The sequence below is a fragment of the Talpa europaea genome, assembly GCF_964194135.1.
Source record: "Talpa europaea genome assembly, chromosome: 14".
Taxonomy (NCBI): domain Eukaryota; kingdom Metazoa; phylum Chordata; class Mammalia; order Eulipotyphla; family Talpidae; genus Talpa; species Talpa europaea.
This window is the reverse complement of record NC_140082.1, coordinates 652,505-665,932: the sequence shown is the minus strand read 5'-3', so window position 1 is coordinate 665,932 and position 13,428 is coordinate 652,505. Positions and strand designations below refer to the sequence as shown.

Here is a 13,428-nt window from a genome sequence, read left to right as displayed (position 1 = left end):
GACCCCGCGGACTCCGCTGCGACAGGCGAGGAGACGACAGCGCCGCTGCCGCTGCCGCTGCCACCCCGCGGGCCGCCCAGACACAGCCACAGCTCTGTGTCCGCTTCTCCCTGAGAGCCGCGCCCCCTGGGCATGGCCACAGGCAGGGTGAGCTTGAGCATGAGCCGCCCTCCCCCAGGGCCCGAGCAGGCGGCCGTCAGGAGCAACTCAGCACAGGCGTGGGCAAGCGGGCAGGTGGGAGTTACTTACCCGCCACAGCTGGGCACGCCGTGCCCCCGCCTCACTTGCCAACCGACAGGCCGATGATCAGGGCCAGCACAGCCACCAGCACCACGGCCACTGCCACAATGATCCACTTTTTCTGTCAAGAAAAGTGAGCTGACTAGTAGTGCCGACTCCCTGTCCGTCATGGGTCAGCGGCGTGGGCGAGCTCGGGCTGCAGGAGAGGCTGGCATCCAGCACCCCTAGAACCGAGCGGACTGGGTTTCCCTAGGCCTCACAGGACTCCGCCCATGGCGGCCTCGGGGGGCAGGATGAGCGCCCCAGCCATCCTCGTCCCCCAGCCAGAGAGCTGGCCAAGAAGAGCGCGTCCCACATGCGGGATGGGCAAGCCCGTCAGCTCTGTAGCCCCCGCCACGTAACAAGAGACGGTTCTGGAGCTGACGCCGTCCAACCCGGGGAGGGAAACGCCCTGGCACAAGGCTGTGGAGGGTTTTAAATATCTGGGACACAAAAGGGATCACAGTCCCACAATGTAGCTCATAAACCCCCAAAGAAATTAGCAGGAAGAGTTACTCAGTTTGACAACGAAGCACGCCTGAAGGACACCTCGGGGCCGGCTTGGATCCACGCATTCCGCAGTGACACCAAATGAAGAGAAAACGTCACTTTCACTCGTAAAAACCCAACTCACCCTTCTCGCTTTGCTGTGATACTTTATAGCTTTCTTAGTTTCCTCTTTAGCGTGTTCCACATACTCCGCAGCGTTCAGGACGTTCTTTTCTATGTTGTTGATCATTTCACCCTTAAAGCAAAAAGTTTCTAAATTAGGTGACGCTGTCAAATGCCGTCCTGGCGGGGAAGACAGGAGCACCAGCGAGGCCCCACATGCACGGCGGCGCAGGCGTGCAGCGGGCAGGGGCTGGCAGCCACATTCACAGAAGACGGACGTCACTGATGTCACAACACAAAGCGATCGGGATTCGCTGTCTGCTGTAAAAAGCACTGACAGGATGGGCGGGAGGCCCCGAGACAGGCGGGGCGAGGGCGGCCGTCACACAGGACACGCGGCGCCAGGGGCCTCCTCTGGTGGGCAGAAGACTGGCGCGGACTTCTTAAAATAGCAGTGAACTGCGACTAGCTCACGTCTGACACAAAGTTGACTGAACGAATGAGCAAAGATATGGAACGAGGAGAATCAGGTGGAAGGCAGGGCAGACGCGTTACCTGGCTCCTCGTCCACAGCAGCCACGCTCCGCAGCAGTGAGGGGCAGAGCGGCGAAGGGTGACACATGCTCCTTGCCAGTGCCGACCACACACTGATCAGAGGGGCATCGTCAGGGCCCCGACTGGGAGGGGGCAGGCGGCTGCCCTAGTGCCCAGCAGAGCCATCGCTGGATGGCCACGGCGTGCTAACTGGCCTCCTTAGACCGGAAGAGAACCACAGCTTCATGGTCCGGCCAGTCCTTCTGGACCAGTCCTGGGCAGTCCCCACACTCCCAGCCCTGAGCCCAAGTCACGAGTGGCCACAGGGTCGCCCACATCCAAAGCCCCCGGCAGCTGCCCCACCCACCCACGCCCCCTGCTGGCTTCTCCTGCAGAGCACAGCACCTCAGTTTTTCCCACACATTTTTATGTAAAATTCCTCACAACGGGCAGCTCCTCCACAGGTGAGCGGGGCAGGTGGGGAACGGCCCAGAACAACCTGGAGCAGGCGCCGGGGCACGCCTCCGGGGCTGCAGCTCACAGGCCAGGCCTCAGCCCTCCACAGGCAGTGTTGAGGGCAGACACCCCACAGGGAGCAGGCTCCTGACACGCCTCAGCTCCTCGAGAGGGCCTCCTCACACCCCCGGCACCACCGCGTTCTGCACGAAGGCCCCGCGTCACGCCTATGGGCTCTACCTGTGCTGTGGACAGCGTCTGGGCCTTAGACATTTCTCCTGATTGTTATCCTAATGTGCTCCTTGAAAAAAGCTTATAGGGCCTCCCCGGTGGCGCAGCGGTTGAGCGCTGGGTTGCGAAGCTGCCCGCGGCCTCTGCCGCGCCGGTTCGATCCCCGGCTGCTCCCCGGCCACCGGAGGAGGGTCCCGCATGGCGCGTAGACCTCTCCTGCCGCCCGCTGCTCCCCTCAGCAGTGTACTTCGGTCCTTCTGCCTGCTCTGCTCCCCGCTCTGGCTCTGGTGAGTCCTCTCACCCTCCCACGCTTCTGACTGTACCCAGTGCTTGTATAAACAAACAAACAAACAAACAAATAAATAAATAAAACATGCCTCTATTTAAGAAAGAAAGAAAGAAAGAAAGAAAGAAAGAAAGAAAGAAAGAAAGAAAGAAAGAAAGAAAGAAAGAAAGAAAGAAAGAAAGAAAGAAAGAAAGAAAGAAAGAAAGAAAGAAAGAAAAGAAAAAGAAAAAAGCTTATAAACATACCCATTTTAGAGAAAATTAAAATCCCCACAGACCCAGTGCTACACTGTCTGCCACGTTTCTCTCCTCCGGTGACAGCTCACGCCGCACCCATCCAGATGCCCGTCCAGGCACACACGTGTCCCCCGCGTGAGGCCCGGTGCACGCACCTCCGCACCCTGTCAGAGCCGCTCCCCATGAAGCCCACGGCGCGCGGCTGCGTGCTTGGCTGCACTAGGGCCCCGCCCGCCGACCCACAATGCAGCCCCGACCATGCAGGCGACGCCAGTGTCTGAGTCTCACAGCGTGAACTGTGATCAGCTTCAGAACTTTGAGACTGGATCCAAAAGTTCTTTCCCAGGTGAACTGGACCCAAACGCGGATTTGACACAGGAAGGAGGCTCGGGTGGCAGACGTGGTTACCTGGGTCTCCACAAACACGGCCAAGTCCATGAACATCTCGTGCAGCTCCCGGATGCTGGTCTCCAGCCGCATGATGTCCTTGTGCCGGGACTCGATCTCGTTGAGGGCTTGTCTGGTGATCTGGGAATCTGATATGATCTTTGAAAAACAAGAGAAACGCTCGTGAACGTCCGTGGTTGGAGGGGGATGGAGAAGCGGGCAGACGCCCGGGCACGAGGCGGCACTCACGTCAGAGATGAAGATGGACGGGCTCCCACTCTCCAGCATCTGCTCCAGCTCATCGTCTGTGGTCGTCTTCCCAGCTGAAAGAGCAGCGAGCAAGAAGACTCCGCTCAGCGCACAGGCTGCGCATACCCTAAGTCAGCAGCCTACCGGGGTTATCGACATTTTTAGACAACGTTTCCCTGGCCTTCCAGGGGTAGCTCCTGCATGCTGGCAGAAATTAAGGTCAACAGGAAGAACTGGAAATGGGGAACTCCTTAGCGGATGGGGATTGGTGACGAGCCCTTCTTCGGCGGGGACAGAACAGCTATGAAGGGGAAACCAACATGGGACTTTCTGGCACCTCCACTTTCCTAAGGCCACAACTCTGGCTATGGAGAAGGAGTGAGCTGCATTCAGCGCACGTTAAATGGACGTGAACCACAGTCAGGTGGTAACACTTTCTCTGGCTGACTCAGAGAAATTGCGGTGCATGTGATAAATGCACGAGCGTGCTCTAGAACACCCACCAAAGGTTTTTGGAAAAACCTAATCAATAACGATCACTTTTCACAATTTGTGTCACAGAAAACAAAGTTAGGTGGGTAACATTAAAATGACTTCAATGTCATCTGATGTGAATGTTCAGTGTTCACAGCCACCAAGAGCGGGAACCCGACCGTCAAGGGCCCGAAGGAAGGAGGGAGGGAAGCAGGTGCAGCCCGGCAGGACCACAAGGCGGGAGTGGCCATGGGAGGGCCAGTGGGACAGGCGCAGCCCAGGGCCCAAGTCCTATCGGGGGAGAGGCCGTCCCAGACCACAGTCTGCACGAAACGTCCAGGAGGGCAGCTCTGAGAAACAGAGGGTCACGTGGGGGCTCCTCCGGGCACTGAGGGTGGTGGCGCAGCGGCCTGCCCCCACCCCCGTGCTGTGTCAACTCTCCTGGTCAAGCTGTCATTCAGTGAGGTCCAGGGCGCAGCTGTCCCTGGCTCCCCATGTCCATGTGGTCACGGAGCAGCTGGGGAGCTGTGGGCTGGCGTCACAGCGAGGAAGCCCCGACCTGGCACAGCACAGGCAGCCAACCCTGCCTGACCTCTCCCCATCAGCAGACGCCCCTAGCCACGAGGGACACAACCCACGGCTGACGGCCACAACATCCTGACAGGGGCAGACAGGCTGCCCCAGAGAATGGAGCCACGAGACCCATGTAAAATCGCCTCCCAAGGGTTGGGGACACAGCAGACAAGGTGAAGAAATAATTGCTGGACGTTTCCAAATCTGAATCATACCCCAAAGTTACGGTACTCAGCAGGTAATTTAGGGTCCACTCACCTAGAATTTTCTGAAATATGTACATAAAAAATAGGTTTGGCCAAGTCAATGAACAGGCAGTCGTGAAGGGGCTTTAGGCCTTACAACACTGGCAACTACAGAGACAAAACCGCTCTTGGCGCTGCGGCACTTTGACACACAACCCTAAGGAAGACACACCTTCCCGGCACAGCCCCGCCTACTCACTGATCTCCAGCTGGCGCTGGATGCGGCCTTTGCTCCGCTCCCGAAACAGAGTCTGTGCTTCGTTGTACGCGATCATGGCTTCCACGAACTTCCGCGACAGGACGGAATGCTGCCGACAGAAACGGGGCCAGGTGGTGATGGTTGTTTCTGCAGCTGGCCTGGGCAGACGTAATGCGCCGGAACTCCACTCCTCTCAGGCAGAGAGTAGGCCTGGGGGCGCCCGCTGCTCAGGACCAACTGACCAGCCTCATCCTAGCAGGCCTCTCAGTGGCTACTGAGCTGTCCGCTCCCCCACTGAGCCGTAGGCACAGGGTGAGCCAGTTACCGGGCTGTGGGGCCAAGTGGGAGCCCAAAACCTGCCCCAGTGGGGCGCAGAGCCAAGAACCCCAGCCTGCTGTGTGGCCTCACCCCCTGGAGGCCAGGCCTCCCTTGCACACTCAGTGATCTGGGTAACCCCTGCGCTTCAGAAGAGAATTCTGCCGAAGGGCTAGAGAGACCTTCCCCACGTTACACAGAGGCGTCCACCCACCCCCCTCGTGAGGACAGAGGCTGGAAGACACGCCACAGGCCCCACCTGGGTCGTCCGTATTCGCAGATCCACGGAGGTTCGGCCGCCAGCCTCCTCCTGAGCAATGCTCTGCTCGATAGCTGGGAACAAACAGGAAAAAGCTACTTTTTAGACCACAATATGAAAGTCCTTCAAATCAAACCTCAAATTGCTTTTCTTTATCTCTGAAGAGTCTCTCTCTATAAAGCCAAAGTTAATGAATAGCGAATGACCCTTTAAAATAAGATTATCCATCCAGAAGAAACGTTCTGCCAGTTTTGATTAACATCTTTTTTTTTTCAAATCTGTTTTGTTTTTTGTTTTCTTTTTTTAAAGAGGCATGCATTTTCATTTATTTATTTGTTTGTTTGTTTGTTTATCCAAGCACTGGGTACAGTCAGAAGCGCGGGAGGGTGAGAGGATTCACCAGAGACAGAGCAGGGAGCAGAACAGGCAGACTGACGAAATACACTGCTGAGGGGAGCAGCGGGCGGCAGGAGAGGTCTGCGCGCCATGCGGGACCCTCCTCCAGTGGCCGGGGAGCAGCCCGGGATCGAACCGGCGCCGCAGAGGCTGCGGGCAGCTTCGCAACCCAGCGCTCAACCGCTGTGCCACCGGGGAGGCCCTTGATTAACATCTTAACATGCTTAAAGAAAAAAGGGAAAAACAACCTCTCATCTTTGGAAATGGCTACCACCTATGCAAAAAGAAAAAGGCGGCGGAGACAGGCACAGAAACTAGACTTCTGTGTATCTGCGAGTTGCAGACTTGACTCTGACCAATGCAGATACTGCACATAACTCCTGAACATTTTAAAAACAAAAATCAAAAGAAAATGGAACTTATAAACCTGACCGAGGATCAAGCTGGAGACATTCACACAAAGAACTATTCAAAGTGACCTTAAAGTAGGGCTGAATCCCTAGCAGGGTTCACCTGCAGACGGAAGAATGACAGAACAGAGACCCCACGGCCGGCAGTCCCGTGCTCTGACGCGCAGAGGCTGTGCGCGGCCAATACTGGGGTCTGTCGGGAGGAAAGTGCAGGTGCCGGTAAGAGCCCAGATCCGTCCTCGTCCTCCACTGGATCTGGACCTATCGGAGGGGACTCGTGATCCAGTGTCATTAAGCAGTCCCTGTTCTATTCCCAGGTCTTCTCCAGCGAAACGCCTGGGACATGACACAGCAGCGCCGGGTCCAGGCCTGACTCCTGGAGAGCGTGAAGCCGGGGCACACCTCAGAGAGCGGGCGGGGCAGAGGTACGGCCACGGCAGGATCCCCGGCTCCTGGGAAGCGGGGAGGCCATCAGAGCGCGTGTGGGTGACTCGGGTTAGGACCCCCCCCGGCCAGAGGTGACCACGGGCTGAATCGCAGCACACGTTCCCAAGAACCTGCCAAGCGCAAGCACCACTCAAGAAGAAGTGGAAACTCACTTTCACGTCCGCGATTTAGCCACTCTGAGGGCACGACGGCGTGAGATTAACAAGCCAACGGCAGGAGCTCAACCTGCTGAACGTGCGCCGGTGCTTCTCCAGGAGACGCAGGAGCCACCGCACAAGGGCCAGGCCCCCAGGGCAGCCTGCGCAGCCGCAGACGAGGCAACAGGCCAGCACGCCCAGGGCCCCGGTTTCAGATGCTCACAACTTTGACTTCAAAAAATGTGAAAGAATAAAAAGCGACAAAGAAACGACAACTACACCCATCGCAGCATCAACAACAAGACACGGTCACACTCACTCACACTTCAGCTTGGCTCGAATCTTATTCGCGGTTTTCTTGATTTCTTTGTTGAGATCTTCAAGTTCTTCTTTTATTTCTTTAAAATTAAAAAAAGGCGGCTGTGACATCCAATATCACTAACGCCCCAAAGACCCAACGGGCACAAGAGTCCTGGCAGAGGCCCAAGCTGTGCGCTGTCCTTAGGAGAGCCCCGTCACCCAGGGCGCCCCAGAGGGCCCGCGCTCCAGCCTCGGTGTGGAATGCAAGCCCAGCCCCGCCCGGGCCTGCCTGCGCCCCCTCCCCCACGCACACGGTGGCCGGGACCCAGGGGTGCCGACTACAGCCACCGCGTGGGGGAGGGGGATGCGCAGAGCCCGAGTGAACCAGCGGGGGACCCGCGCTCACCATGCACGGCCCCAGCCTGGGTGACAGCGAGCAAGAGAGGGGACGAGCAGCTTCTAGCGGAGCCGATAACTTACTTTCTTCTGGGTTTGGCGCAGAAAGAATGATGCTCTGGTTTTTCTTTACTTCTTCAACATACTGGCCTATTTTAGCTATGCTGGTTCTGATCTCTTCGACCTAGAAGCAAGATGAGATAAAGAATCACGGCCAAGCGGCCGATTCAAGCTTGCAGCGCCTCCCATTACCCAAAAAGAGGGAATGCGGGAGGGAAACATGAGCATCATCTGCACCGAGACGTGAAAGCCTCTCCTGCCCTCAGGCTGCCCGGCAGGGTCCGTGCACCCCTCCTGCCCTCCCCAGGGCACCGTCCAGGCCTCTTCCCGGGAGAAGGGGCGCCGTGACGCCATCCCGCGAGCACTGGGAGTGTAGAGACTGCACAGACTCACGCAGCCCCTGCCAAAGGCCGGTTTTGTCTTCACTTCACACATGGTCGCGCACAGGCACGCGCGCGGGGGCTCCAGCCCCGGGCACCCACCTGGTGGAAGAACTCGTCCATGAAGTGGTCCTTCTCAGCAACGGCGGTCGCGTCTCCATCGTCATCTTTCCTACACTGGAATGAAAAAATCGAAACAAATGTCAAGCTCGATTTGTAAATGTTGGCGGAGGCACCATCCCAAGGGAGCGGCAGACCCGGGAGGCGGAGGCGGGAGGGGCCGCGGGATGCTCCTGGGCCCAGCGACCTGGGGTCCGGCACAAGCAGTCACAGCCCAGGTGAGTTCCACCCCCCGGGAGCGAGAGTGCTTTGGCCACACATTTTCCCTAAAGATCAAAACTCGGGCTTGGCAAAGCACCCGGGTGAGGAGATAGCGACCGGGAGGGCAGGGACAGGCACGCGGTAGCCCCCAGGGAGTCAGGCCACAGGGCCACGCCAGCCGCAAGGAGCCCCCCAGAGCCGGCCCCCAGCGCCAGGGGTTGGCGAGGTAAGCGCCGTACCCTGGGGGAGCCCCCAGGAGGGAAGGGCTCTGGACGTCTCCCCCGCACACCAGGCCCGCCCCCTCCACCCTCAGCTGGGCTGAGACGGATCAGAGACTCTCGACAGCCTCGTGGAAACCCACCCCCACCACCCAAGCGTAGCTCTCTTGATCTACAACCAGGGGTACTTGGAAACAAAATTCTACTGAAATAGCTCAGAAAAACCTGCACAATTCAAGCAATGTGTTTAGAAAGCCACTTGGTCCTTCCCTGAAATCAACCTGCGCCCCAACCACCCAGGGACGCCCGGGCCGCCACCCTCCGGGCAGGCCCGCAGATAAGACAGTCAGTTAGCTGGGCCCCGGGGCCAGCAGCTGCCGCCCGGAGATAGGGGTGAGCGTGCATCCACGGAGACCGGGTGACCCGGCTGGGGCTGGAAGACCAGGCCTCTCAGAGCCAAGAGCGGGCCCCACCCGCCTGGCCCGCGGCCTCCCCAACGCGGCTGTCCCGGCTCTGGGCGGCGCTGAGGGCGACCAGCCCGCTCTCCCGGGACCCCGGGGTGAGACACAGGAAGACTGCTTCACACGGGCTCCGTTCACAGGGCAAGTTTCACGGGGGATTTCTGTCCCCCAAAACAGACACTGAAGTCCTGCCCCAGGGCCCCGGGCCATGAACCACGCTGGGACGGAGGGTCTCTGCTGGGGCAGTCGGCGGGTCCCGCCCTACACGCCCGGGGCCGTGTCCTGCACTCCAGGGCGGCGCAGCTGACCAGGCAGATGTGCCCGCATGAGGCTCAGGCCCGAGCGCCCAGGGCCTCTGCACGTGGTCTGGCTGCTCTCCAGCGAAAGCTGCGCCTGGACCTGGCGGCCGCCCCAGGGAGCTGGAGGCCCCCACAGCCCCTGCCGCGGGCTGCAGAAAGGAGGACTCGGGACGCAGGTCCCTGTTTATTATTGTTTTTCAAAATGGTATTTCTCATGGCTAGAGTTCCGGAAGCAGCCCCCGGGGCAGGCTGGCCCACCGACACTATCTTTGCTCTCCCGTCATTACCAAGAGAAGCAAGCCAAGCCCACCACACCTGGCTGTGGGCCAGCCCCGGCACCCCTGCAGCGGGGCCAGCTCTCCCGGCCCAGGCCGGCCACTCGGGGCTGCTCCTGAGGCGCATCTGGCGAGCCCCCAAACCGTGTGGCCAGCCTGACTGCCAGCAGGACGCTCCCGCAGGCCGGCCTTGGCCTCCCGCATGTCAAAGGGCGAGACAACACTCAAACATCAACATCTACTTCTGTTAAATTTTAAACGAAACTTCCTTCAAAGTGGCCCTACAGGCCTCCCCGGTGGCGCAGCGGGTAAAGCGCAGCGCTGTGGAGCTGTCCGCAGCCTCTGCAGCCAGGTTTGATTCCCGGCCAGCAGGCCGGCGAGGGTCCCACATGGCGCACAGACCTCTCCTGTCTCCCCGCTGCTCCCCTCAGCAGTGCTTTCAGTCCGTCTGCCTGCTCCGCTCCCCGCTCTGTCTCTGGGGAATCCTCTCACCCTCCTGCGCTTCTGGCCTGTACCCCGGCTCTTGTATAAATAAATACATCTTTAAAAAAAAAAAGTGGCCCTACATGAGAACTCCCCTCTCCAGGGACAGCCAGCGGCCTCCGGGCTCGGACACACGGGACAGACAGCCTCGCAGAGGCCGCCGGAGGGGTCCACGTGTCCTCCCCATGTGCAGGGCCTCCGGGAGCGTGGACTCGAAATAAGCGCCCGGTGGCGGCACCACTGCTGCTCAGATGCGCTCCCGGCTCAAGGCTGAACCACGTGGGCAGGAGAGAAAGGGCCCTCGCGGTGACAGGCAGGGAGCGGGGTGCGACCAGGGCGCCAGTGGCCCTCGGGTTCTCCCTCCCGGGACGGCACGGGCTGGCCAGTCCCTCGGCCTTCCGGTGTCTCCGCCACGCCTGCCTCCTCAGGGTCAGCAGCAACTGCGCGCGCCACAGGCCCTCAGACGTCGTCCACGCGGAAGCGCCGCACAGACGCCTCAGCCAGGCTCCACTTCTCTGCACCACGGGCGCCCCCCTGCGGGCCTGGGTGGCTCCCCGCCGACCCCCTGCATCCGGGACCGGCGGCCCCGGGCCGTGCCCTCCAGAACGGCTGCTGGAGAAGGCCGTGCTGCCCCCAGGGCCGCGCCCAGAAACCAGGGCCGGCTGCGCCCTCCCAGGATGGGGACGGAGACAGTGGCTCCGGCTCCATCTGGACTTGCCCGCCTGGTGGACACTGAGACGGGGGCACCTCCCACCAGCGGAGAGGAGGGAGCAGCCGGGGGAGCAGAGGCCTGAGCCTGCGAGGAGGGAGGGGCCCGGGGAAGGCACATGGAAAAACAGGTGCAGCGGAAGAAAAACAAAGGCCCCCTGGGAGTCCCGCTGGCTCCTCCCTGGCCACCCAGGCTGCCCCCCCAGGTCCCAGCGGGGACCGCCTCCCCAGCCTACCTAAGCACCAGCACTGTCGGGCCTGGCCTCCAGGCCTCTCCTCCTTCCCTGCTCCCCAGGGCGGGGTTCCTGCCTCCTCCCCAACCTGCTGCTTCTCTCAAGGGGGCTGCTGCTGACAACCCCCGAGCTACCAGAGGCCTTCACCCCAGTGGGGCCCTCTGGGCCTCAGCAGCTGCCTAGAGTACCCCCACCTGGGCCCTTACCCTCAGTCAGACAAGGCCCAAGCACGTCCCTGACCCTTCGTCCCCCACACCCGCACCCCAACACATGCCCTTCCCTCAGTCAGTGATTAGGCTGCTGCCTGCGACCCCCCAACACGCTCCCCACTGCTCTCCCGTGCTCCTGCACTGTCCCAAGCTCCTGGCAGGCCCGGCCACACAGGAAGAGGTGGGTGAGCAGCAGAACAGGAGAGGCCGGGCAGCGGAGCAAGACCAGGAGCGGAGACCAGCGTGGCTGAGGCAGAGCAGGCGGTGGGACGCGGAGGGCAGGAGACTCTCGGGGGACACGGGACCGAGAGAGGACGTGCTGGCGGGCGGCCGCAGGGAAGCGGGGAGAGAAAGGCGGTGTGCCCCGCAGCAGCAGGCACAAGCAGGCAGGAGGCAGCGTGACCCCGGCGGGCCAAGGGGGAAGTGGGCTCGAGCAAGGGGAAGCCCGTCTTAGGAGCTGGCGTCTCTGCGGTTTTCTATCCTTGAATTCAGAGTAGATGTGGGCTTAGAACAAAAGCAGCTCACCCGTGGGAACGCAGGGGCTCGGTATCTTTAAAAAAGGAAGTATTCTCAGCGCAGCAGGATCACGAGCAGCGAGGAGCAGGCTAGCCCAACCGTGGAAACCGTGTGACGACAGACAAGATAGAAAAAGCTGGAGGACTTGGTGCGTGAGGACACGCTAAGCGGAGCACGCGGGAAACGCAGGCGCACCTCGGTGAGGAGGGAGTGACCAGAGGCGCCCCGCCGCAGTCTCCGGGACCCACACTTCCCGCGCCTGAGCCCGCAGGGGCGCGCCGTCCGGGGTGCCCGAGAGCGACCGGGCAGGCAGCCGCGTAGCTTCTCCTGCCATTAAGAAACTGTGTTTGCGATTCACCTCCTAGGCCCTGCGTACGGAAAGTGCCCGTTTTCTCCGCGGGCCACACGAAGTGCACAGCCCGGTGCAGTCACACTGTGCGCCCGCAGCCCGCAGGTGGCATCTGCAGTTTCTCTGCCGGAGGCTACGCGGGCTACAGCGCCGCCGTCACCGACGCCGTGTAAAGGGCAACGAGAACGCACGTGTGCCGTCACCTGGCAGAGCAGCGGTGCCTCCTGGCCGCTGCACCCACAGCTTGCTCTCTCCCCCTCACACGCGCCCAGCGCCCGCGGCTCCCTGGTGCCAGACGCGTCTCCCACGGGCCGGCGCCTCCTCTCCTGGCCTCAGAACAGCCTCTCCCGGGCGCAGGGGTGAAGCCTCACAGCACGGAGCCAGGGGCAGCCTCTGCAGCTCGAGGGCCTTCCCCGGCCAGGGAGCTACCCCCACGGCGCGGCAGCCCCGCCTGCGACCCGCGGCTCCCCTCAGCCGTGTGTTTCAGCCAGTCCGCCTGCTCTGCTCCCCGCTCTGCCTCTGGGGAGTCCGGTCACCCCGGCTCTGGCAGCATAAACAAACAACATCCCGCCACACTGAGAGTTCGGCGCTCGGGCGCGTCCCCTCACCATGCTGGGCCCCGAAGGCGGGCCCGGAGCCGCAGACCCGAGCCGGGCCAGGGCCGGGTGCGCCTGCCGGGCCGGGGGCTGTCGAGGGCCGGGACCCCGCCGCGGGACGGGGCGGACGGGGCGGACGGGGCGTCCAGCCGCTCCCGGGGCCGCGCCCGGCGCCTCGGCCCCGCGCCCGCGCCGCCCGGGACGGACGGTCCGCCCGGGGCCTCCGCGACCCCGCGCCCCGCCCGCCGCCCGCCCGGGGCGTCCTGCGGGGCCGGGCCGGGCCGGGCCGGGCCGGGTCGGGCCGGGCGGCTCCCCGCGGGCGGCCGTCGGGCGGCGGGAGCGAGCCGGGGCCGGAGGTTCGGGCTCGGGCGCGGCCCGGGGCGAGGCCGGTTCCGAGGGCGCGGCCCCGACCCTGCCGGACCCGGCCCGGCCCGGCCCGGCCCCGCCCACCCGCCGCCCCGCCGCCAGCGCCCCGGCGAGCCGCCCCCGCCGCCCCGACGCTCACCGCCGCCAGGTCCGGCAGCCGGTCCCGCATCCCCGCGGCCGGGCCGCGCCCGCCGCTCCGGCCTGCGGCGCCTCGCGCGGGCCGCGGGCTCCGGGGCCGCCTCTCCCGCCGCGCCGCCCGCCGCCTCGGCCAGCGCTGCCCGGCAACCGCGGCCCGCGCGCGCGCATGCGCGGCGCCGCGGGGGGCCGCGGGCGGGGGCGGGGCGGGGCCTGGCGGGGGCGGGGCGGGGGCGGGGGGCGGTCAGGCCTGGCCGGGGGGCGGGGGCCGGGGGGCGGGCAGGCCTGGCCGCGGGGCGGGGGCCGGGGGGCGGGCAGGCCGGGCCGGGCCGGGCCGGGGGGCGGGCAGGCCGGGCCGGGGCGGGCCGGGGCGGGGCCGGCGGGACTGCTACCCTCTT

The 13,428-nt window shown here is 62.9% G+C and overlaps 1 protein-coding gene across 1 annotated transcript; it reads right to left on the bottom strand.

Moving 5' to 3' along the window:
- Positions 1-280: 280 nt before the first annotated feature.
- On the bottom strand, positions 281-13,064 carry STX2 (syntaxin 2; the record flags this gene model as incomplete). The annotated part of the gene is made up of 10 exons (XM_084253585.1): positions 281-361; positions 914-1,024; positions 3,043-3,180; positions 3,271-3,344; positions 4,762-4,870; positions 5,336-5,409; positions 7,049-7,123; positions 7,506-7,605; positions 7,964-8,038; positions 13,035-13,064. The coding sequence occupies 10 exons, from the start codon at positions 13,062-13,064 to the stop codon at positions 281-283; spliced, it is 867 nt and encodes a 288-aa protein (XP_084109711.1).
- Positions 13,065-13,428: the final 364 nt, after the last annotated feature.